This window comes from Apodemus sylvaticus, chromosome 1, assembly GCF_947179515.1.
Source record: "Apodemus sylvaticus chromosome 1, mApoSyl1.1, whole genome shotgun sequence".
NCBI classification, from domain to species: Eukaryota; Metazoa; Chordata; class Mammalia; order Rodentia; family Muridae; genus Apodemus; species Apodemus sylvaticus.
The window spans coordinates 22117810-22144844 of NC_067472.1; the positions used below are offsets into that span (position 1 = coordinate 22117810).

Consider the following 27035-nt stretch of genomic DNA (forward strand, 5'->3'; position numbering starts at 1 on the left):
ATACTACTTTCTTACCTAAATTTTAAGCAAGTCTGAGAACAGGTACCCAAATCTTATATAACTATTATTGAAAATATGCAAAAGAAAAAATGACTAGAAATTATAATTATTATTTTACAGTGAAGCTTTATTTTAACACAGGAATGGATATACATAAGCACAGGGGATCAGAAAACTGTTATACAAAAGAGAAAATACAAGTGAATTTGTGTTATAACTCCAGAAACTGCATGTGCTCGCTGGCTCTTGGGAGAAGAGGGTTCTGTGAGCCAGGATGAAGGCTACCTTATCCCTGATAGGGATGGAAGTGGTTAAGTCCTGAAGGGGATTGCAGAAGGCAACACAGCAGGGGCAAGAAAGTCTGATGTCTTTAGAGAGGAATGAAGCAGAGCTGGTAAGGGGGTGGCAGAGAGGCAAATCCATTCATCACTGGGGTTGTATCAATGTCTTTTGGGTGAACCAGAGATTTCAGTTTAAAGTTCTGTAAAATGGTTGTCAGGAATAGAAAGAGCTCCATGCGGGCCAGGCCCTCTCCAGCACAAATCCGTTTTCCTACAAAAAAAAAAGGTCAAAAAAGATTACTATCACTTATTCATAAATGCATGAAGTACTTTACTTGTAACTGACACAAGGATTGATGATTGAGTGGTAAGTTGTTGTATATAGGTAGGTGGTTAGATGGATGGTTGAGTAAATGGATAACTAGATAGTCAAAGATAGAACAATTTTTTTTTTTTATCTATCTAACATGTAATCTTCAGAATTGTGTTGCCAAAAATACTTTTAAGCAAGGTATGGTGGTTCACATTTATAATCAAGCTGCCTGGGAGACTCAGGACAATGGATTCTGTGTTTACTACCAAAAATCAAACCCAGGGAAAGAAGCTGTATATCCAAAGGCAGTCCACTCTCTGCAAGTTCAGACACAAAATCCATTACTTTCTGCTTGAATGGAGAAGAACAGGGTTCCCAGTGATCCCTGCAAGACGCCTTGCTACAAATACAATATCTCCATCATCTCATAATGATCTTGAAGTTTCTGGCATTTGAATTGCATAGAAAGGTCCTGATCTAATGGTTCCTCATTGATATCTAGTTTCTTCTTATAATTCCCCATTACCCATGTTCTGAAGCAACTAGGAAGCCAACTATATTTTGCCATTATAAAAATTAAAATTTGAGCAAGAAATTTGCTAATATCTTCTCAATAATCCAGAGATCTGGGAGGCATTCTCATTGTCTTGTCCAGCGGTACTTTAACAAATAGTGTTCATTCATGTGATTACCAAGTGTACTTGAGGGTCTTTGGTGAGTTTCTCTATTTTTGAGACTTGTAATTACCTAACTGTGCATGGAAGTGAGTGACACAGCAAAAAAAGCATAAACTTAAATTCTGATGCCATCATTTCTGTAGTGATAAAGTGTAAATGAAGTTTGTTTTCTAGGATGGACACTGAGACATGTCTAACCATGCTGCTGATCATGTACAAATTTCAAGTCTACCAGCAACTGGGAGCTCCACAGAGCTCCCACAGATCGTCATGTCACTGAAACCATGGAGTTTCTATTACCTGTTGAGAAAGGCATGAAGTAGTCACTTTTCTTAAAGTTTCCATTGCCATCTAGAAAGTGTCCAGGGTCAAACATCTCTGGGTTAGGGAACTCCTTGCTGTCATGTAGCACTGATGACAGTGATGTTACTACTGTTGTTCCCTGGAACAACACATAGAGACACCAAGTTACAAAGAAATCATTGAGCTAAAGCATGCCAGGAAAATAGCTTAATTCACTTCCTGCTCCATAAAAGTAGATAAGTACAAAGAACAGCAGAAACATTTAAATATACAAAGAGGGGAGGGGGTAGGAAAGAGTCTTAAGCCAGCCATATTGATTTGGTCAAAGTGCTTTCCAGTGATATTTCATATGAGTACTTTAAAATTTCTGAGTATCTTCTCCCTTTCCTACAGATTGGAATCTTGCTTTTCTTATCATTGACTGTTCTAGATAATCACATCTTACTCTATCCACCTCACATGAATTCTATGCCAAGAAGAATAATTTATTAAGAGTTCTAAATCATTAACATATTAGGGAGTATATGGAAAGACTAAAAACTACATTTTTCCTCATGTGCACAGTCTATTTACTCATCTATCTATCTCCATATTTATATGATAAGAATATAAATGCAGGGCTATGTGCCAGAGTAGAGGTATGCTATCATATATGCAATTTATAAATCTATATTTATGCACAGACACAAACATACAAAATATAGGTAGATAAATAGATAGATAGATTGATTGATTGATATAAATATAGACATAGACATAGATATAGATAGATATAGATATATAAATATGTGCTGAAAAGTAGGATGTGGAATATTTGGGAAAATGAAAGGAAGGAATATAAAGAGTAGAAAAAGAAAAAAATAAAATGAAAGAAAAGAAAACAAAGTATAAGTTCTAATAGTCATGACATGATGGAAGCTAAATCATAAAACATCTGAAGATACACAAAAACTTTGGAGAGCTGGTACTGACAAATTCTCTTCAACTAAAATATAAATTAGTCTCATATCATTGGAAACTTTCTAGGAATGTTCTTTTGAAAGGTTTGGCAAGCCTGTCACATATATTAGAATTCAGCTTTACTAAATATATTTAAATTTTAAAAACTAAGAAGAATATTTCTGGCATATGTAAATTATGTGAAAATTAAGTTCTGGTCTCAATAGGCATAGAACATATTATATTCATAATCATGTTTTCACACTATCTGTGGCTCCTCTGCTATTTATGACAAAGTTTCTGAAGGGTCAGCACAATCCTCATGGCCAAGAAAACCTGAAATCTACGATGCTAATTATAACAAATATAACTGCTTCCTTTTTATTCTATTAGTTGTACTAATATTAGTGTCTAGAGTTTGATCACAGAAATCACTTACCTTATTTTTCAGCTGTGAAGTTATTCTTATTTTTAAACCAGATCATTTCATAAAAGAAAATAATAGAATATTTTACTCAACTGGAGTCCAAAGAGACCAATCATATTATGAGCCAGCAGTATGAAGGGTGGGAAGTTTAGCTGCTGCAGCACTAGCCTCAAACTAGTCTACAAATTCAAGGAATCTATTAGGAGGTAAGTCATTCCTACCTTGTCCTTTATTCTAATTACCATTAGATAGGTCAAAGGACATAAACAGGTTTTGGATATTAGTAATAGATCTCAACTGTAAGAAGTTAAAATAATATCTCAAGAATATCATTTGGGTAAAGAGAGCAAACAGATATACTTACACTTATAACAAGACTTTCATTACACAGCCAGACCCATTGACACCTGGCAAAGTTAGTTCCATCATTCACTACATGATGTTAGTAACTGGAACTCTACCAGAATCTTTTTGCCTCAACTTTTGAAAAATAGGAGATAGAATTGAATTCCTACTGAATGAACTTATCACTATAATAATTGGCATTTTCATCTGTACTACCATGTACTCAATCAGAAGTTTTTCAGTGTCTTGAAAGTAAGACTAAGTACCCACAAATATTAAATAAGTAAAGCCAGAATCACATCAGGGAACATTATCAACTTAGTTTTAAGCAGACAGCTAAGTTTAAGTATCAAATTTTAACAAGTTTGAGGAAGAAAAAATATGGACAGAAATTTCTTAACATGGAAACTATGTGTGGCAGAAAATACACAATGTACACACATGTTTCTATCATAGGTAGTCAATGTTAAAAAAGAGTAAGCAATGCATAGATCCATTTAAAATGGTGCAGAGAACAATTTTTAATAGAATGTACAGACTTCTGAATAAACATATCATCTCAAAGTAAAAGTATGCTTTTCTAGTCATACTCACATATAATTAGTTCCAAAATAAAGGTCCCTTATACCTTTAAGTAAAACAGACTAAAACTGTTCATCTGATCAACATGACTGTGTATTCCTAAAACATCAGATTTGATAGAGAGATGCTAGAATTATGATCCTTCATCCCAATGAGAAATGAGACAAGTCATGCCCATTGCAACAGGGTCAGCTAATAACACAGGATAAAAAAAGTATACAGAAAAGTAGTAGCTCACATAACACCTTCAAATTCCACATACAATTGTATACATATCATTAGAAGCAAATAAATTTACATTGAGATAAATATAAAATCAACAGAATGAATAAATCTCTCCATTAAGCAGATAGAAAGAATGTCAGAGAAACTGGACAGTGACAGCACACACCTTTATTCCCAGTACTTCAGAGGCAGAGGCAGGTGATTTCTGAGCTTGAGGCCATCCTGGTCTAGAGAGTGAGTTCCAGGACAGCCAGACCTACACAGAGAAACCCTGTTTTGCAAAATACATAAAAAACATATCTGAGGCACTAGAGAAATATCAGAAGGATATTCACTATTCATGCAAACTCTAAGAAGATGTGTATAGACAGGCTGCTTTATGAAAAAGAAACATGGAATAGAGGAAATGAACATCCCCAATAAATAAATGACACTGATAAATTGAAAACTTCAGGATACCAGGGGTTTTTTTTGAAATTTGGAGATGTCTTTTCCTCACAATACTAAAAATTTGAGAAAAGACATTTGGAAAATTGACAAAATTTTGAACATTAAGACAGAAATTCCTAAGCTTTGCAAAACAGTATTTGGATAGCTGAGGAAATGTGAAAGTGTCAATACAAGGTATATCTGTGCCAGTAGAGCTGCCCTCTGGGTCATGAAGGCAGGTGCAGATAGGTATATCAGAGGAGTGGCACCACACTGTGAACATGGAAGCATCAAGAGAACAGAGGTGCAGCAAAGAAAGAAACTTACCTTGGGGATGAGATAGTTCCTGAATTTAATGTCACAGGTCACTGCATGTGGCAGGCTGTTGGGGATGAGGTCAATAAATCTCTGGACCTCATGGATCATGGCATCAGTGTAGGGCATGTGGCTCCTGTCCTGCATGCAGGGGCTGCGGTGTCTGCCAATCACACTTTCAATCTCTTCCTGGACTTTAGCTGGTTGGTAAGAGTAAAAAGTGAGTAAATGGGGAAGAAGTGACATGCTTGTCATAATGTCAGGCCATACACAGTTCAATACAGGTATTCCAAAAGAATTATAAATGTGAATTTTATATTCACACATAAAAGTATATATACATACATTTATACACAAATGATGTGTTATGATTTAAATCACATTTCTTCTACATAGATATTATGATAGATCACCATATACTTATTATTAAGTAGCTATATCAGCAAATACAGTGTATGTAACTAAAACGTATCAAATAAAAGTGTAAAAACAGTCAACATATTTTAGTCCTTGTTTAAAGTCATTAGTGTTAGGATTTAAAATCAAGACCCATTCCATCTGCCCTGCTCTCAAAGACTTAGCAACTGCTATATCAGGACCTGCCACCTCCAAATGGTCCAGGTGTATGTTTGAGATAAAAAGACTTCAAAAAAGACCATCCAGTCACTCCAGATCTCTCTCTCTCTCTCTCTCTCTCTCTCTCTCTCTCTCTCTCTCTCTCTCTCTCTCTCTCTCTCTCTGTGTGTGTGTGTGTGTGTGTGTGTGTGTGTGTTTGGCTGCCTGACTCTGCCTTTCTCTGTCTATGTCTTTCTCTGTCTTGCCCCTCTTTCTCTATCCCTCGCTCTCTCTCTCAGTCTTTGTCTTGCCAAACACCAGCTTTGATACCAGAGGGTAAACTGATGGGGCTGATGATGAGGGGTCAGTGTTGGCAGCAACTGATGTGCATGGATCTAGATATCTATGGGGGCTCTAACAATTAGGGAAATCGAATACACACACAGAGAATGCTTGAAACAAGGACAAACTTCAGTGTCTTATATCTTCTCTTAACTGCTTTTTATACTCTTAGAGACATTTTTTCCAGTTAGGGAAAAAAATGTGTAATAATCACAAGTGACAAATGTTCCAGAAACAATCACCATAAAATATACTTCAAAAATAGAACAAAATTGTTACACAAAAGAAAATTACAACAGGATATTGTGTACATATGTCTAATATGAAACATATATCTAGCTTATCAATTTTCATTTCTTTCAAAAAGCTCAAAGTGATCTCAAAGCAGTACATTTTAGGTACTGGTTATCAAAGTTTACCAGGCCAAGTCTGTGACAGCAGGTTTTTCCTATGGTAGGTTGACAACAACCTATATTAACAAGCATACTCCATCTTCTCTGCACATTTCTTTCTCTCTTTTTCTCCCTCTCTGGCCCCACTGTATTCCACACTGTGATTTCTCTGGACTTGCTATTGGATACCAGTGAGCACCCAAGAGCAGGCCCCAATACACCTACTTTTATACACTTTTACTTCGCCCTGAATTGGCTTATTTCATCATCAGAGAAAGCCTATTAATTACAAATCAGATACTAAATGTATCCAGATACAATATTATTTCATGATTAAATTCTAATGGATGTGTACTTATTAATCTGCATGTGCTTCACATTCACAATTTGAAAGGGTCTTTGTTTTCCCACAACTCTGTAATAATCATATTCAATCTTTTTTTCAGCTGCTTCTAAAATGGATCTATATTTGTAAACTGACTGCTTCTCATATGCCCACATATGCACACCATTTATGACTTTCAGATATGAGAAATAAACTTTGCAGTTAAATTTACATCATCTATATGAACACCTGTAAAGAAATTCATGCTAAACATACATGCACATGCGTGCATGCACACACACACACACACACACACACACACACACACACACACACACGCACATTTCCTTTTCCTCCTCACTTCATAAATGGAGCATATTGGTACCTCATGAAACTGAAAAGCTTCTGCATGGCAAAGTACACCAGCATTAGAACAAAATAACAAGCTACAGAGTAGGAAAAGATCTTTACCAATAGCACATTCCAGAATTTGTATGTATTTCAAAAAAAAAGATATCAAGAAAACATGATTCTCAGGTAATAATTGGCTTACAGATCTAAGCAGAGAATTCTCAAAGGAAGAAATTCAAATGGCAGAGAAGCATTTAAGAAAAATCTTCAAAGTCTATAGTCATCAGGACAACATTGCAAATCAAAACTACATTGAGATATCATCTTACACCTAACAGAACAGTGAAGGTCAATAAAAAAGTGACACCCCATGCTGCTTAAGATTGGATCAAGGGAAACATTTATCCATTGCCAGTGGGAATGCAGACCTCTAAATCCTCTATGGATATCAATATGATAGTACTTTAGTAAGGTGGAAGAGATGAGAGTCTATCTATTTCAAGATTCAGCGTTACTACTCTTGGGCATACATATAGTGGTTGCTTTGTCCTGCCCATATGTCCTGCCCATATGTCCTGCCCATATGGTCATTACTGCTTCATAGATAATATCAGAATCTAGAAAGAAAGTAGAATTCCCTAAACTGAGTATAGATTTTACAAAGTGAAACATTTACACAATGGAGTAATATTGAGCCATTAAAAAGATAATGAAATCATGAAATAGCATGGGTGGTAAATGGATGAAACTAGAAAAGCATCACCATGTAATCCAGACCTAGAAAGGCAAACATGCTTCTATATGTGGATATTAGCAGTTAAATCAACAATAACAAAGCTAAAATCTGTAGAACTACGAAGATTATTTAGAAATTAAAGCAATAGAGATAAACAGACAGTATAGACAGTTATAGATGTGTTAAGGACAGAAAAAGAGGCATCGAGTAAGGAGAAAAGAAAGGGATAAGGGAGGGAATATGGAGAGAGACAGTGAAAATTAAGGGCCATTTGAAGAATAATATGGAATTGAGGTATAGTAAAAACTTCTTTAATATGCATGAAGCATATATAAGAAGGTGAACTAAATAAAACCTCCAAATAATGGGGAGGCAGAGATCCAGCTGTAAATCTCTTGTCACTAAATGAAACCTCAAGTGCCAGGGCTAGGGTACATCTAATTGAGTTAGTAGCCAAAGAAGTCCGAGGAGAATCTCTGAACAACCCAGGTAAGAGCTAAAGGTGATAGAGAGCACCAAGAAAACAAGGCTGAATGAAATCAATATAACCAAAGGATATATGAACTCTGACAGAGTGACACAGCATGTGAAGGTCTATGCTAAGTCCTTTGGATATGTATTATAAAGTTTAGTGTTCTTATGGAATTCCTCAGTGTGAAAATGAATGGGCTCTGCTTCTTGGGCCTTCTGTTGGGCTCATTTCCTTTGTTTGTTTTGGTGAATTCAGATGTTTTACATTTTGTTGTATCTAAGTATATTTCATTTCAGTATATATTATTTTATTATTATTATTTCTTAGAAGTCTGTGTTCTAATGAAAGACACAAAGGAAGTAATGCTGAGGGAGGTAAAGAGGAGTATGGGAGACTAGAAAGAGGAGAAACCACAATCATAATATAGTATGTGAGGAAAAATAATTTTCAAAATATGGAAAAAATAGAAAATTGGATTATAATACTTTGTTATACCAATATTCATTATTAGACTAAATATAATCACATAAATATTATTCATGATAATAAACTATTTATTGTCATGAAAATAAATTATGATTACCTTCCATTAACACATTTTGATAAATGAATACATTTTTATTTGTAATTTTTGATTTTTGAGTTAGAATTATACTTAATATTGAGGAAAATGTTTTAAGATGCTGGAAATTATACTCAAGTTTGGAAGTTTAGGCTCCAGAATGTTTGTCTCTCATCCCTTTTTTTTCATTCACTCCTGCAGCACTGATAATGTAAATGCTGAATTTGGGGTTTCAAAGACCTGGGATCCAGGAACCTCTTTGATACCCTTATCCTCTCTTGAGTTAGTCAGACTCCTGGATATAATAATTACCTGTGATGTTAGTTTAGATAATAGGATAAAAAACATCTCACAGATTCATAAGAAACTGAAAAATGGAAGAAGCAAACATGGAGGTTTGATCTGCATCTTAATTTATAAACTTATCAGAAATCAGTTGCTCTTGAGAATTCTGGTGTAATCTCAATGAGAATAATATACATGTGACTCAGTGATCTTTCTGAAGGGTTTCACACTTTAGTTCATGAGTCTACATAAAGAAAAAAAAATGAAACCGTGAGTCTGAGTCTTCGGTGGATTTTTTACTCCATTGTGATGAATACTTGGAAATTATTTTTTATTAAGGGAGTAAAATATGGAGCACTATTAACTCTTTGTGTTAGGATTGACCCTAATGCTTACATTCATGGAACAAAGCAGAGAAGGGGTACAGAGAGGGAGAATGTAGGAATCAAATGTTGCCAGTCTCCCCTTTCATAACTATTCACTGCTTATTTTCTGTTAACCATTAATGTTCCATGTAAAAGGTTTCTTAGACATCACCAAAGAATTCATATTTAAGAATTCAGTTTATTTGGAAAGTAAGTCCTGTAATGAATGGGAGTAGGAAGGAATCATCATAGGAAGGAAACATCAGCAAGATAAGCATGTGATATATAACTCAGTTCTCTACTTAAACCTTTATTACTGTTGAACGGTACTCTTTACGGGTCTATAAATATAGAACCAAAACTTGTTTTTATTAATACATCTAAGCTTTAAGTTTCAATATGAACTTTTCTAATCTTTTTTTCTTGAACATCATATCTTTCTTTAGTAAATTTGAGAAGCCTTACTGTTATCTCCTCATATATTAAAAATATTAATTTTGATCACATTTGTACTTTTTTGTGTAGGAGGTACTGGGCACAGGAGTGAATGCTGGTTTCATTTATGCTGAAACACTGGATCTGTTTTAAAGGACACTATAAAAGAAAACATTATTGGTAGAATTGAAAAAAATCAATGTCCAACACAAGGTTAAGGAAATTGACTTATAGTGTGATGCAATTACTTATCTACTTTATTTTGCATGAATGAAAACATATCACTAGATGATCTAAATATTTTGAATACTTCTTAATGTGTACATTATCTCAATCATAGTAAATTCTAGGGCTTTCAACTTATGCTTCAGTGAGGTAAGTTTTCTTTTCTCTACCCAATGGCCAACCTGAGAGCATTTAACAGACAACAATCAAGATTACCTTACATAATTATTTGGTTTTCAAAAACATCAGAAATCCAGAGAATATAACATTTAATGTTATTTATTCACCTGTTAAGACTAGCCTATTCCTGACTGTTTTCCCTGTTTTGGATTCAAAGAAGAAATTGAGCATCTATGTGTTACTCCTGTTGTGTCAAGACAGCCACTAGTCAAGGATTGTCTATTTTTTGTCTACAGACATTATACTGTGCAGAAAATTGACACAATTACAGGTTTAGGGCAGCTTGGTAGCCAAGACAGAATAGACTAGTCTTTAATATTCCAATATCTCTAAGGTCTATTAGATGATCCTGGCCAGAAGGCTGAAGACCAATGCTCCAATGTTTTCAAATAAGGTATTGTCCATGTGATCACTGGTCTCCATAAATTGGCTAAGTTTTGAAAGCTGTTTTAGGCTTCCTATATATTTTCAGTTAATATCCATTGTTCTTGGATTTCTGATAGGGTTATATATTCCTACAGCCAACCCAGGCTATTTACATTGAGAGAATATATTTCAGAGGATGATTTTCAAGTGGTTTTAAATCTAAAGCCAGGACACGAGTCAGGAGTAGAATGATAAGTCTTTTAATTTAGGATAGATGACAATGTCAGCCTTAAGAACAAAATTGATGGACTGGGTGTTAGGTTTATCTATACATATAAACTATGAAATGGTAATAGTTGTGCTCTATATTGAGAGAAAGGTTTTGTTTTTTATTAGAACAGAATAGGGTACATTTTGTGGATAGGCCTGGTGCCATTCTTGTGAACCAATCCCCTAATGAATAGAGCCAACTACTAGACAAGTAGGAGGGACTTCCAGGTTGGACAGAAGAAGAGAGGAAGTGGGAGAGAAGGACTTTCTTTTGGAAGCAGGACAGCAGAGGGGTAAGAGGTAACTGTGAGAGTTTCCTAATGTCATGGCAGATCCTTGTGCATCCACCACATGAAGGATAAGATTTTATTTAATAAGGCTTATAAGATTAGGTTTCAGTTCTTGTGCCCAGAGATTGAGTTACAATTGTATTGTGTTTTTCCTTCATGTGGTGGCTTCTCTGCATTCAAAAGTATTCAAAAGAGAAAAGTATGGCAGCCAAGTGTGAGTTTGCCTGAGGTGCTAAACAAAGGCCTTGGGGGATTTGAAGCAAGGGGTTGGTGTAGTAGCAACCTTCCACTGAGTACCTAGTGAACTGGGTAGGGAAAGAGTGAATCTCCACAAGATAAAAACTAGGTTGGCCATTTTTCTCCAGTGCATGTCCGACCAGGCCACTGAGGCAGAGAGTTAGAGGCACAAGCACAGAAACTTGAGGTACTATTTTTTTAATTATTTCATGCAACACTACCCTAAAATTAGATTCATCAAAATAAGGACAGAATTCATGAAATTCTTAGGCAAATGGATGGAGCTAGAGAACATCATACTAAGTGAGGTAACCCAGACTCAAAAGGTGAATCATGGTATGCACTCACTAATAAGTGGATATTAACCTAGAAAACTGGAATACCCAAAACATAATCCACACATCAAATGAGGTACAAGAAGAAAGGAGGAGTAGCCCCTTGTTCTGGAAAGACTCAGTGAAGCAGTATTCGGCAAAACCAGAATGGGGAAGTGGGAAGGGGTGGGTGGGAGGACAGGGGAAGAGAAGGGGGCTTATGGGACTTTCGGGGAGTGGGGGGCTAGAAAAGGGGAAATCATTTGAAATGTAAATAAATTATATCGAATAAAAAAAATTAAAAAAATACTCAAGAAAAAAAAATAAGGACAGAAGATCTATAATTTTAGCTGATCTACAGATTTTTAAAGAAACTTTTACGAATGAAAAATAGAAAAAAGATCTACAGGGCAAATATATGCTGACCATACCTGCCAAATTATTCCTTCTATGGAACCCAGACACTGACCAGCATTTGATTGCTTTTCATATGGCCAGAGTCCATTTATCTCAGTCATGCTGTTCATTACATACAGTAGCACAGAAGATGAAAGTCTGAGATTGTTCTAAGAATAACAATATGTAGGACACTGATATCATCTTTCCAGAATCTTACAGGACTACTGTGGTTCACCAACTATGCTCTCACCTGTGACATGTGGGTACCTCAACAGGAGCAGTAGAGCATATCTCAGTGTTGTGCTTGTTGTCTCTGTCCCTGCTCCAAAGAGATCATTGATAGTGCTTGCAAGATTTTCAAGTGAAAACTCTGATTGTTCGATGTGGTTTGCCTATAAATAATTTGATACAAAAACTTGATGAATTATTTACCAGTACATCATATTTCAGTGAATCTACAGTTGTACATTTGTATATTTGGACAAGTTATACAGTTGAATATGTGAAAATAAAATTGTAAAATTTAAGGAGAAACTATATAACTTACATTTCAAATGGCTATTCTTACTGTATAGAAAGTCACTGAGTTATATCGACTTTTGGTCTAGTTTTTCACATGATATAGTTATTAATTTGCAAGGTTACTTTGTAAATAAACCTTATAAAAATTTTTGAAGTTTTATGGTGTTTCTAGCAAAGATTCTGAAATGTAGAGTAGAGCACAAATTATAATATTTCAGAGACTGTGGTCCAAATTTTTATTATTTTCAATTTCAGCCAAAATTTTTACTAGCCTGACTCTTCCATTGATAAGATTATTTGCATATAAGTATGTATACTTTTGTAGTTTCATTCCTGGAAAACATTTTATTCATTATCAATTTTCTCCTATTAAAATCATATGTCAGTGAGGTCTGATCTTTGTATAAGCAGAGTCATCCATAAAAATTACTCATTCTCTCACTGTAGTGAAGAACAGTGTAAGGCATGTGATTCTAACTCCTTGGAGCTCTTTGCTCAACTAAGTCAGGTCCTTAATAAGAATCTTTACCCTTGAGTTAAATAAATACATTCTTTCTTAGTGCATTAATAACTAAGATTTCCTCTCGTTTTTAGAAAGTAACATATTGTTTGTGCATACCACATTTCTTATATATCCATTCTTTGATTAGTTCTAGGTTGATTATCTCAACTACTTTGAGAATCACGGAGAGAAAGAAACCTGAATCTGTAGGTGTTATTTCTACATGTTGATATTCTTTGGATAGAGGCTCAGAAGTAAAGTACTTGTATCCTATGATAAACATATAGAAAGATTATAGAGGACCTCTGAGATTGTTCCCCACAATGACTATAATAATTGATAATTCCATCAACATTATATCAGTATCTATCACATTACAGTAGTTTTTTTTTAAGCTGCCAGAATCACTGTGCTAGCATTAAATCTCATTTTAATATAAATTGTGTTTTCCTGGTGAAAATATTTTATGCATAATTGTGTTGAATTTTTACTTCTAAGCATAAAATTCTTAAAGTAGGTAAGAACTTTTATGAAAGAAAATCATCAATATATGTAAGTGCCACAGTGAACATTAGTGGCCATGGTATGTTTTTTCATAGTGATAAGATGCTTTCCAACTAGAGGAAATTGGAAGTGGTAGTGGTTTGTAGGTACATAAAATACCTCCATAAAATAAGTGAAACACAGTTACTGACCTGAGGTACCACATAAACATACTCAGATGACTTTCTGTACTATAATCTTACAAAAATACGAATTTAAATGACACAGATGGGACAAAATAGTCAGTCAAAAGAAATAAAAGTTACAGTAAAATCAAAGAAATCAGACACCTGGGTTTTGCATATTGCTATCCTTGCAGGAGTGAAGAACTCATAGCTTTGAACTTCTAGCAACGGATAATCAAGATCAGTGGAGCAGAATCAAAGTGCATAATCAACACCAAACATTATAATCAACTGATGTTTACTAAGTCCCAAGAAAATTAAATAGATAACTGTCTTTTGAATAAACTACACAGTACCAATGTGGTCCATGCTGCCAGGAAAACCAATGGCTACCAACCTTTAATCACTACTGATGAAAATTAACTTGAGGTTATATGGAAAGCCTCGCTCTTTGACACACCCTCTTTTTCCACCACATACCTCTGTCCCTATGCCATTCATGCCTTCAGAAATTAACTCATATTTATCATTTTAAAATAAACAGTATAACTAGATCAAGTTTAATCCACTAGACATGCAGGAAATCTCACAATACAATATATGCATTTATGGTGCAAATATTCACACTTCCATGTTAATTGGTTACATTTTACTTGATTAGAAGATTTTTCCCATCTTACCTGCCATTTGGATAATTACAATGAAGTCAATGTGCGCTGATTACAAGTTCTCTTTATGTTTCCAGTATCTGTGTGTTACATTCCAACACATAATATATACTAAACTGTTTTTCAAATGATCCTGACTTAAGTCATCTCTGACAATAATTTCAGTATTCAACAAACCACAAAATGCTTGAAAAATAAAATCATCTTATATTAACATTTTACCTGTTTTTGTTTAATCAGGTAATAGTCAATAAAGTCACGAGGGTTTGTAACATCCAATGATTCCTGGTGTTCTTTTATTTTCTCCACCACATAACTTTTTATATACTTAACATTTTTTATTATTTTTTGATGACTTCCAGGGCAATAGTCAATAAGTGAAGGAAAACTGTTGCAGACCTATAAAATAAAATGAAGAATTTATTTTGTTGAGGTGTGTTTTTATTAATTTTAGTTATGTGTGTGTATGAATGTGTGTATCTTTCTCTGTGTGTCATTTTCTGTGTTTATGAGTCTCTATGTGTGTGTCTATACATACACATGGATGTTTATGATATATTTATGGGTGCCTTTGAAGGCCAGATGTGTAAGATTCTCTGAAGCTAGCAGTTGTGAGCCACCTGACCTGGGTGCTAAAGATTGGACTCAGGTCCTTTAGAAGATAAAACACCCTTAACCACTTCTGTACCTCTCCAGTCCCTTACTGTAGGTATAATGTATTGTGTACTGTGTAAAATGCATCCTTCTATCTTTGAAATGTTGATTTCCCTATTCCACTCTCTGAGACAGCATTATAATGCTTATGTTAAGAATTCCTTGTATGAGATTTGTGTAAACAAGGATCACCATTTATTCTGTGACTTCTCCATAAAAGCTTAAAAGCCAACAACTAGGTAATAGAAAGAATTGGGCAGGATTTCCAATAGGCAGGGAATAAGAAAGATAAAGAGAGGAAGAGAGGTTTCAGCATGAGGAAGGGATCCAGAGACACATAAAGGCAGTATACATCAGAAGTCCAGAGAGCCAGACCAATCCAAAAATGCAAGTGTTTGGGGATTTGCTGGTAGGCAGCCAGATTAGATAAGAGAATTAGAACAGAATTATAATACCTAGATATTGTGTTTTAACTTGGAAATTATCTTGGTCCCTCTGTGTCATTATTGGGCAATTAGCTAAGATAAAGAAAAACAACTTCTCTATTAATTTACAATATTCACATGTATTAATATTCATTATCTACCCCAAAGAACCTTTTTAAATGAAAACTGCGAAGAAATACACATGTCTAAAATACATAGATGGTCCAACTTGGGTTTATAGATTCAGGTATGAATAAAAATGTTGCCTAACATAAAGAAATGTGTTTCATTTTACGCATGGAGTAATGTAATGCTCTGTGATAGTAGAAAGAATTGTTTGAAAAATTCCTGACCTATAGATCAAATATCATAAGTTTCCACATTAATGAATCTGTTTTAGTATAAAGCATATTTATGACAATTCATTAAAGACTTATAGCATTTCTTCACTATAAGTATGAAATATGATATGATGTAAATTAGTATCATTTACAGTTTTCAGATGATAGCAGAAGAGAAGAGTTGGATGACTTGATTTACATCAAAAAGGTATATTTAACTCCTGTAAACCAAACTCGGCATGGAATAAATATTCAGAAGTGGAAGGAACTCCAAAGAGCCTTGAATGCAAATGTATATCATACCCCTTTCAGGTTTTCTATGATCACACAATTATTATGCAGAGTTCAGGAGATGGTAATTCAGCCCATGACAATTATGTAAGGACATTTATGGTTGACACAGCGTTGAACTACTCATATTCTCCGTCCTACCTGTCACTTCATCACTAGGATTCTGGCTCAAATATCAAACCATTGAAAATACTCAGGGTTTCCTGGAAGATTTCATTACCAATAATATTCTTTCTCCATTAAGAGGATATTCTTTCTAAACTAAGATAATCCTGCCTAGAAATATGATGAACATTGCTTAGTAGTTTAGAGAGGACAAGAATACAGCATAGAAGAATGTCCTATAGATTGGGCATACTTCTAGATATATGTACTTGATACCAACAGTTCTGTGTACATCAATGGGAAAAGCAACGAATTGGAAACTAGAATGATTAAGACAACCTAGTCTTTGTCATTCAGTTTTTCTATTGACATAGCAAAGGGCTTAAAACCCCCTTCCAGATATTCTTTCCATAATATATTGGTCAGAGCCAAGGTGTCTTGTCACCTCACTTTTTCATCCACATTTCATGTCATTTGATCTGTGAAAATAAAGCAACATATGTGTTTTCACAAAAGAATAAAACATCTCAACTTCACCTGTAACCATGGGGAGCTCAAAATCTTGACGTTCTCATTTATTTTTCCCATGAGTATAAGAAAATCCTTATCCTTATAATCAAAACGATTCTGGAAAATAATGGAGCAGATAACATTGCATGGAGCACAGCTCAAGATGAAGGTGGGGTCACAGGGTGAGCCTGAAGATTGAGAAAACATTTATAAAAACACTATTAAAATAGACAAAAAAGATATGTTGCTTCTGTTAACAGGTAAAAGAATTTTAGGAATTTTAAACCATATCTCACCTACAATTTTCCAAATAGTTAAGCATTTGTTATACATAAAATTGACAAATCGCTTTGATATTAAACTTGAGGTGGTTTTCTGGGGAAAACCAAGATTTATAGGTTGACAAATATTTTCTAAAATCATAATTATCAAATTTCTATGCTGATATAATGCTTAAAATTTTACATCACATTTGTGTGTATGATCTTATGGGCTTAAAACCCATAAGGACCATATCTGTTATACCACCTAAACATTTTTAGCTCTCTTCTATACTGAAAGAAAACAAAAAAATTATAGTAAGAAAATTTTAGATATTCAGAGCAGAAATTATAATTTATTGCAATGTCTATTCGCTGTATGATACTTAGAAGGAAATAGAAATGTGAATGTTGGAAGCTCAGTATCCACAATCAATAAATCATAATAGCAACTATTGAGCCACAACTAAAGAGGAAAGGGCAATACTGCCAATTAATTTACATATGAGAGGGAAAAACATGATGAGAATTCCTCCTTGATACACAAGAATAGTGTGCAAAATCTAGAACAGCAAGTTCTCTATGCATTTGTTAATATTACCAAATAAAATGAAAAGTTTTATCTTACATATTATTCTAGGAGTGGAAACCAACATGAAGGAAGTATTAAAGACTTCCCTTTTTAATTTTATCATTGAAAGCAATGCATTCTGCTAAGTGTCATGTCTTTTTATAAAGATGTATTTATTATTATTATATAAGTACACTGTAGCTATCTTCAGACACACCATCTGAGAAGAGGGTGTCAGATCTCATTACAGATGGTTGTGATCCACCATGTGGTTGCTAGTATTTGAACTCAGAACCTTCGGAAGAACTAAGTCAGTGCTCTTAACCACTGAGCCATCTCTCATGCCCTCTAAATGTCATGTCTTACAGGTACTATTTGGGACCATAAGGCAAAGTTTCACAGAGCTGTGAGCAAAGATTACAAGACTTCAAGGAAGAACTCCAGAACAACATGCTAGAAGATAAGACAGTCCAGGGGTATAAAATTTTAGCTAATGGTACTCAAGTTATACACAAGAGAAGGAACTCTATTAGGTCTTTATCTCAGTCATGGGTGTTCTCCTGAAAGATAAACAGGAAGATCACATCAGACATCTGAGAACCCAGGAAAAGATATTAGAAAAATGGAGAATCAGCTTCAAAACTGCATAGTAAGGGGGGTCAGACACACTTTTCTCATATCTGCAGGTGTTTATACAAAGAAAATAAAAATAAACACATCTTTTTAAGTATAACAATACTGGGCGAGAAGGGAATAGGAAAGATGGAAATGGAATGTTCAGAAAGGTGATGGTATGTGAACATGTTCATAGCACCTGGTACATAAATGTCTTTATAAAATCAGCACTACATACATTACCAGAAACATGTTTTTTTAAAGAACTATATAATAAGTATGCTCAATTGCACTCTACGAAAAAATGTCCGGGGAATACTGATATTCATAGATTTGTAAACATTTTCCAAAATCACCATTATTAAATTTCTTTGCTGATAAAGTGATTAGAATAGTGCATCGCATTTATGTGTCTGAGCTTACAGGTATAAAACTCAAGAGGAAATTCTTTTTTTAAATTTTTATTTGTGTGCCTACAAGCACAGGTATGTGTGTGTGTGTGTGTGTGTGTGTGTGTGTGTGTGTGTGTGTGTGTGCGTGTGTGTCTGTCTGTCTGTCTGGTCTGTCTGGTCTGTCTATCTGAATGCCTATAACTAGGGAGCTCAGGAAAGCATGTCATACTTCATGGAGGTACCTAATATGGTTGCTGGGAAACCATTTCTGCTCCTCTGAAGAAACATAGTTTCTCAAGTGATAAGCCATTTCTCCAACTCTCAGGGAAGTTTCTTTTGATGCCCATTCTACAGTGAATTTGCTTATATCAAATAATCAAAACACATTCTTTATATTCCAGGTTAAATCTGTAGAGCTCACTTATGGATCACTTAAATTAGCAGTGTTCTGAATAAATTAGTAAACATTTAAATAAAAAGAAACTCCTTGAAATAGCTGTGGCTATACCAGGCTTTTAAAACATAATTGTATTATATACTGTCAAGAAATGTTTTAATTTACCAAAGAGGAGTGGAGGGTAAATATTTGGAACTTTTTGTGTGTGTATATATACCACTCACAGATTAAATTTCATTTTTCAGTCTCTAACTTTATTTAAAAGAATAATTGAAAATCCTTAGAAATAAAGTAGCTAATAAAATTTTCACTACAGAAACTTCTTGAGTAGTACTATTCACTGTAGTAGCAAAAGAAAAGTCCTTTTCTAGACAAACACACACAAAGAGTTAACATGCAGAAATGATAGGCAGAACTGACAGCCAGGAGAGTTAGAGGAAATACTTCAGATTTAATATAAAAAATGATTTCATTAGAAAATTTGCTCACATTTCTCTGCACATTTTAAAGATCTGTGCCATCATGTGTGTTTTACTAGAATATAAGTCAAAATGCTGAGTACCATAGTAGAAGAAATAATTAACTTGGTTGTATCTATTGATTTATATTTATTAAAACATCCTTGAAACTCTGCAATGAATCTAACTAGATCATGGAGAATACTCTATTTGATTCAATTGGGGACTTTGTTACAAATATTTTATTGAAAACATTTCTATAATCTTCAGAGATGTTATTCTATAATTTTCTTCCTCCCTTCCTTCCTTACTCCTTCCCTTTCTCTTTTCCTTTCCATTACTTTCCTTTCCTTTCTATAGATCCACCTGTGAATAACTCTTGAGTGCTAGATTTAAAACTATGTACAGACACACCAAACCTTCTGTTTGTCAACTTTTTTAAAAATTTAATTTGTTTTGTATTTTTGAAGGTTTTCAGGTGCATTATTAAGTTACAAATTTTATATTTTTCAAATTGTTGATATAGGCTAACTATCATAGTGCTTGAAGGTGCTATGTGAGCTACTAGAAGAATATAATGATCAAGTTTACCCAGACAAAGACAGTGACTTATAGTAGCAACTTGCCTGACAAGGCATATCAACTGTCATAGTAACATGCAGATGATGGAAATTACAATTTCCTCTTTTGGTTTAAGGTCTGTTCTATGGGATAAAACACATATTTGAAATTGTTATTGGCCCAAGACTTTGTGGCTAGACATATCATGGACCCTGAGACAGAATCTAATATTATCACTCTAAGTGTGCTTAGTGTTAATCAACTCCAAAAACCTTTTCATAATATCCATTTCTTAATGCATATCAAAACCCACATCATAGAACTTTCTACTTGTAGTACATGATAATTAAGACAGAAAAATTCAGGATCTCAAGACACAGATCACAAAGAAACTATGCTATAGTCCACACTAAGTGGGACATTAATATCTCAGGGCTTCTTAAGGCTTAGAAGTCATTATGGAAGAACAGAGAAAGAGTCTGGTAGTCAGAGGTGGATGACTATGAGGAAACAGTGTCTCCTAGACAAAGAAAAGTGTCTCCTGGACATAGCAAGGTAGCTGCACTTACCAACTTACAGCGGCTATGACGACATTCATGAGACCCACAGAAGCTTAAACCAAACCTAATACCAATCTGGAGAGGGGAGATGGCTACAAAGTCCCACCAATCCTCAAGAAGTTACTGGAAGTTCTTAGTTCATAAGACAATATGATTTGGTTTTTCTTAAGAGTATAGCCTATAATATGCCAACCATATTACAGAAGAACACCACATATACAAGACATTTCTCAACCACTCTCAGAGAAGCTTCTGCTTACAGTAGATGATAATCAACACAGAGGCTACAAAAGGACAGGTTGCAGAAAATAAGTGACTGCAAAATGTTCAGCCCTAGATATAGCTTATGTCCCTCATCTTTGGAAAATTCAGGGATCATTGAGGGAGAAGTATCAGAAAAGTGGTGGATGACTACAAGAAAACAATGTCTTTTAGGCACAACATGACACCTCCTAATATGAACTCACAGCACATGTGACAGGATGAACAAGACCTGTGTAAGACAAAGACAGAAAAGCATTCTAACATGGAAGTTGAGTATGATATACCACATCTAGTGAAGGAATTATTTGCAATTAATAACTTGTGGAAGAGGAAGGGTCAATTTTTACTAAAAGTAAATACAGCTGCCATTCCTTATTAAAGAAGTACTAAATTTTCTTACAGAAAATGGGGTGTCATCACAGAAAGTCACAATCGGATACAGAGGAGATACCAACAGATTGTGGGGATATCAGCCTCAACAAGCACATCTAAATCATAACTTCTGTGTGCAAAACTTAGGAAATATGAAGAAGGGGAGAGAAATCTATTGTGAAAAATTCTGTCCTGGAAATGGCTGCAAAAATAAAAGATTATAAAAACAACTTCTACTGAATCAGTAGAAGTGCTAATGTGGAAAGATAAAAAGTTCAGAAACCTAACCCTAGACAGGGAGTTACATATGACTGCTGGGGTGAGGACAATTATTCCCTCCAAATGATGAGGCCACTTATTGGTTTTATAAGTGGTTAATTGCCAATGAGTAGCTTTAACACCCACATAGTGAGTAAACTGAGACAGACAGTCATTTGTGGTCAGCCCTTAGAGTTGCTGATCAGGGAAGATCCAGATACCTTTTTTGGCTGCTGCTAAATGCAGATTAGGCAGGTTGATCAGCAGAAATTTTTTTCTGAGTGAAGGTACCTCAATTTACTGGGACTGGCATTCTCTGTGGCCATCAAAAAAAGGCAAAAAAAAAAAAAAACCACAAAAAATTTAAAAAAAAACCCACAAAAAACAAACAAACAAACAAAAAACCTATAAACTCTTTTAACTCTTTGGGGCCAGTGAGAAGAGAAGGAAAGAGAAAATGTACACACACACACACACACGTATACAGATATACAGACAGACATATACATACTCACCCATAGAATAGTTAAAGCAAAGCACTAGCAAGCAGGTGCCATGTATTCCATGCATAAATACACAGAACTGGTAGATGGAAGGAATAATCTTCCAACCCCCATTTGTACAAACTACACACACACACACACACACACACAGTTGATAGATGGGAAAGCCTATGTCCCAGGCAAACCATTCATAGTTGGCTGATGGGAACACACACATAGTTTACTGATGGGAAAAACAATGTTCCAGCCACACCATATACATTGTTCTGTCTTCCACAGCTTATACATCCCATCAAATGCAGTATACAATCATAATATGATTACATGTTAGTTTTCTTCTAGTGATTGATTATTTAGAAACTGTGTGTTTCCCATATCTTTACAAAAAATAATATTTCATAGCACAGGTAAACAAATTATTCTAAAAATAACCCACATGCATTCATAAACAAAGAATTTCTCTACATTAACAAAGTATAATCAAGCAAGATAGTTTTCTCAGCCTGTTTCTCTTATTGCTATTCAGCAATTTACTGTTACAAAGAAAAAAGTAATTACAATATTATTTATCTTTTAAAATAATCTTATAAAAATCTTAATCGCAAATTCACAGTTTTATATAAAATTCAGTCATATCCATGTTAAATTCTCAAACTGCACATCTACTCATCAAAAATTCTTAATAAATCATATCAGGAAGCTGAAGGCAAAATGGGTATAGTAAATCAATTATCACCAATCCAGCCTCAGTGAAAGTCACATCAGACAATACACCCACTGTTCTTGTTCTCTGACAATAAAGGGTTCCTAGCTTAACTAATAAGAATGGGCCCTTCTGAACTTCATAAGGTTCACTAAATTTGTTTACATCAGAGCCAGTAGTAAAAAAATAAAATCTCAATCAAGCTTAACTAAGAAATTTATCTTTCCCAAAGTTTTCTAAGGGTGGTTGTCATCTAAAGTTCTTCTCGAGTCATTGTTGAAAATCTAAAGTTCTTCTCTAAGGTTGTGATAGAATCATAACCTGCTCCAGCAGCAATGTCCAAAAGACATCGAACCCCAATATTGTGAATGCCACCAATACTTCCCAGTGAGGGACTAGAAGCTCCCTTAAAGTTTTCATATAAATCTTAGATTAATAGGGCAGCAAGCAGAGCAGAACTCCATAACAGCATAAAGTCCTCAGGACACATAGTCCTCAGGGCCATGCCGCACCAATGCTCACCTATATGGTTGTGATAACCCATGGGATGCATTTTATACATTCTAAAGTCATTTGTCATTCCTCCTGCACAGCACTTGGCAGAGAAAGATCAGCCATAAATTTTTGTATGCAACAAAAAAAGACATATTCAAGAGGCTGTGTATGTGTGCATGTACATATATGTACACAATGATAAAGAAAAAGAGGCTATAAACTTGAGAATGGGAGAGGCACGGGCTATGAATTAAAGAAGATATCTGGGAAGAAATGGAGGGGGGAAGTGAAATGATTCTATTTTAATTAAAACATGTTTAAAGCAAGTACAAAATTCTGAAAGCACTGATAAAAATCTGGCTAATATGTCATTGATATCAGCACAAAATGAATTTGGAACATAAAGTTGGGTGAATAGTAGAATAGGGTATCATGATTAAAACATATACAAGATTGCCAAAGTTGTAATAATTAAATAAATAACACTACAGTTTACATCATGATAGAGCAGATACAATAATTAATGAAAATTTGTATCCTAAACTATGAAATGAAAACCATGATCCACATCATTGTTACACAGAACTGTAAACATGGACCCAGAAAATTATCTGGAATACTCCATGAATGTGTGGAGTTCAAGAAAATGAAAACAAATATCCTGTCATCTTTATCAATAACATTTACTCTCTAGTGAAATTATCCATAATGGGGAAACTACATTTGTGCTAATGAGAATGCATAGTTCTACAACTCAGCAGAAAATTAACATAAAACCTATATTATTCTTTCTGAAAAAAACAATGAGAACATTTTAGATAGAACATTATCTACGTGACTTGAGCATTCATATATAAAACTAAGATGCAAATGTACAAATTTGTACTTACCTTTGGTTTTCCTCAGTTCCTCCACAAGGCACTGTGCTTCCTCTTGAACACGGTCCTCAATATTTCTTTTCCCCATGCCCAAATTCCTCAGAGTCATGAGTGTGAATCTTCTTGTCTCTTTCCATCTGTTTCCATTGCTAAAAACAACTCCTAAAGAATGACAAAATACTAGAAATAGATGCTAGGAACAGGTGAAAGTGGAAGCAATAGAGAGGTCCAACTATATCTAAGAAGGAATCCCATCCCTTTTTTCAATCTTATATCTCACCTTAAACACTATGCACCACACATATGAATTATGTACATTTACTTACCAAGACCTTTAATAATTTTTTCAGCGATTGGAAAGCTTCCTCTACCAGCAAACTCCTCCCCATGATCAATCAGAGCTTCCTTCACCGCTTCATACCCATACAATATGACAGTGGGCTTTGAGCCCAAATACAGAGTGAACACAGGGCCATAGGTTTTTGAGAACTGTCAATAGAAAAGAAAATGCAAATACTAGCAAATATATGAAACCTTAATCAACATAGCATAAACCTCATTCATGTTGATATTAATCTCTGTACTTGAATTTTTTGTTTAGGAAAATGCACCTTTAAATGGTTCTGAAGTTTATTTACATTGTATTATAGAGATTACCAGTTATTAATGCCTGCAGTGGACATGCAGTGGCTCAGGGTTCAGGCAGTTGTTACACAAAGATTACAATGAATTTTTGTAGCACAATATTCAGCAGGACACTGGCCACCAGAGCTCCAGATAGGCTACCCCCTTAGCAGCATCTGCTCCAACTTTCTTAGTGCCTATCTATTCAAACTACAATCACTACCTCTACTTCTCCCCCACCTTATCCAAGATCCTAACTTGAGCAGAAATGCTCTACTCAACCAGAGGACACACTCATCTACAGAAATCCAGCCAATAACTTGGGTGAAGATCTTCTACTCAATGACAGGCCATCTTGGCCAGAGGATCAAAGATGAAACAGAAGTAATGAATTCATGAAGTTCTTAGACAAATGGATGGAGCTGGAGAACTTCATACTAAGTGAGGTAACCCAGTCTCAAAAGATCAATCATGTTATGCACTCACTAATAAGTGGATATTAGCCTAGAAAACTGGAATACCCAAGACATAATCCACACATCAAACGAGGTACAAGAAGAACAGAGGAGTGGTCCCTGGTTCTGGAAAGACTCATTGTAGCAGTATAGGGCAAAACCACAACAGGGAAGTGGGAATGGGTGGATGGGAGAATAGGGGGAGGGAAGGGGACTTATGTGATTTTCGTTGAGTGGGGGGCCAGAAGAGGGGAAATCATTTGAAATGTAAATAAAAAATATATCATATGTAAAAAAAAAGAAGTTTTCATGAGAAAAGAAAAAAAGAAAAAAGAAAGAAACGGGATTGGCCACATGCTATGACCAGGCAAGAATTCCAGTGGGCAGACAGGACACCAACCCAGGAACTAAACCTTCAAGTCACAATTTGTCATATCTACAAGATGTGCAGAAATGAAACTGGAGCAAAATTTGAGGAAATGAGCAAACAAGGCCTGGTCCAACTTGAGATCCATGCTATGAGAGAGAGAGAGAGAGAGAGAGAGAGAGAGAGAGAGAGAGAGAGCACCCCTGACACTATTAATGATATTTTGCTATACTTGCAGACAGAAGATTAGCATAACTCACATCTGATAGGCTTCCCCAAACAGCTGATGGAAAGAGTTGAAAACTCACAGCCACAAACTAGGCAGAGCAAAGAGCATCTTGGAGAAGAGACTGAGGAAGGCTTGAAGGAGACAGAGAAGTTGAGGACACCATTTGAAAACCTACAAAATCAAATAACCTGGGTGAAAAGTGGCTCACAGAAACTGAATCACAAACCAGAGAACATGCCTGGGATGGACCTATGCCCTTAGCACATATGTAAGAGTTGTACAGTTTTGTCTTCATTGGTATATCTAACAGGAGAAGCAGGGGGATGCCTCTGACTTGGCTGCCTATCTTTGGATACATTTCCCCTAACCAAGTGACCTTGCCTAGCCTCAATAGGAAAAGATGTTTCTAGTCTACTGGACCTTGATATGCCAAGGGTGGGTGATATACAGGCATGGACTTCACTTCTAGAAAGAAAAAGGGATAGGTTAAATGGAAAGGGGGAACAAGTTGGAAGAGAGGGGAAGCCACAGTCAGGAAATAAGTAACTAAATTTATCAATGAAATAAATGCAATGACCTAAATTTCTTCAAAATTAAACCTTGCTCATTACTCAATTTCTGACAAGTGCCAGCTGAAAAAGATATAAGGTATACAATACTTGGCAAGCAGTACGACTTTATAATTATTTATAACTTTAATACCTCTAGTACTTCATTTTCATTTAAAACAACTTCTAATTTATCTTCCTTATCAAGTTATTAGAGGAGCATAAAGAATACTTACATTGGATAAGGATTGGCTGAATTTCTTCACATCTATCTGGAGTAAATTGCCAATAATTGGCAGAGGATTGGGGCCAGGAGGGAGGCTCCCTCTCTGAGGGCTCTGTCTCCATAGTGAGAGGAGAATGAGAGAAGAGAGAGTGAGTACCAAGAACGTTACCAGATCCATAGAGATCCTCTGTACTGACACAGTTGTAATCAGGCAGTACAGAGCTTTTATAACACTGAAAAAATATGATCCACTTTGAGCATCATTGATTAATGAATTAGGAAATATTTAATCTCTCTCAAGTAAACTTTGTCCCTTTGATAGAGATAAAGTAAGATGTTATTTAACCTTGACCTTTATAGGTTGCCCATTTGAATTTCTGGTTAATAGTACAGATTGGTGTCTAAGAACTGCATAAAAAAACCAACAAACATGTTTCTTATGTGCAGTTATTCTCCAGAAGTAATACATTAATTCTGAGATTTAAAAAACTCCTCAACCTTTACATACTTGGGTTAACAGCCAGGTAGTCATTTATGACTTATGTCACTTATAACTTATGAATATATGCATACTTTATGAAACATGTTTATTTTTAACAAATTCATACTGTATAACATGGGTTGTCTTCAAATTGACAATTCTTCTGTTGCATTGCCCCAATAGATAGAAATATAT

At 35.0% G+C, this 27035-nt stretch overlaps 1 protein-coding gene across 4 annotated transcripts; it reads right to left on the reverse strand.

The window, feature by feature from the left end:
- Positions 1-237: 237 nt before the first annotated feature.
- Positions 238-26537, reverse strand: LOC127677077 (cytochrome P450 2C29). Of its 4 annotated transcripts, none has more exons than XM_052172340.1 (9): positions 26370-26537; positions 24237-24399; positions 23923-24072; positions 16651-16811; positions 14520-14696; positions 12188-12329; positions 4849-5036; positions 1572-1713; positions 238-552 (listed from the first exon to the last, which is right to left on the reverse strand). In XM_052172340.1, exons 1-9 carry the CDS (start codon positions 26535-26537, stop codon positions 371-373), a joined length of 1473 nt encoding a protein of 490 aa, XP_052028300.1. In that variant the 3' UTR covers positions 238-370. The 4 variants fall into 4 exon arrangements, with proteins under 4 accessions (XP_052028300.1, XP_052028303.1, XP_052028301.1 ...); XM_052172343.1 differs by lacking the exon at positions 14520-14696 and adding an exon at positions 14436-14444 and having other exon boundaries at positions 12188-12307; positions 16638-16811; XM_052172341.1 differs by lacking the exon at positions 23923-24072.
- Between the last annotated feature and the right edge of the window lie 498 nt (positions 26538-27035).

Bases quoted from the DNA above. Each gene is read 5' to 3' on its own strand.
- LOC127677077 (XM_052172340.1), bottom strand. From the start codon at position 26,537: ATGGATCTGGTAACGTTCTTGGTACTCACTCTCTCTTCTCTCATTCTC. The intron at 24,073-24,236 runs GTAAGTAAATGT...GTCATTCTTTAG, and splicing joins AAAAATTATTAAAGGTCTTG to GAGTTGTTTTTAGCAATGGA. The intron at 5,037-12,187 runs GTGAGAGCATAG...CTTACCAACCAG, and splicing joins GAGGTACCCACATGTCACAG to CTAAAGTCCAGGAAGAGATT.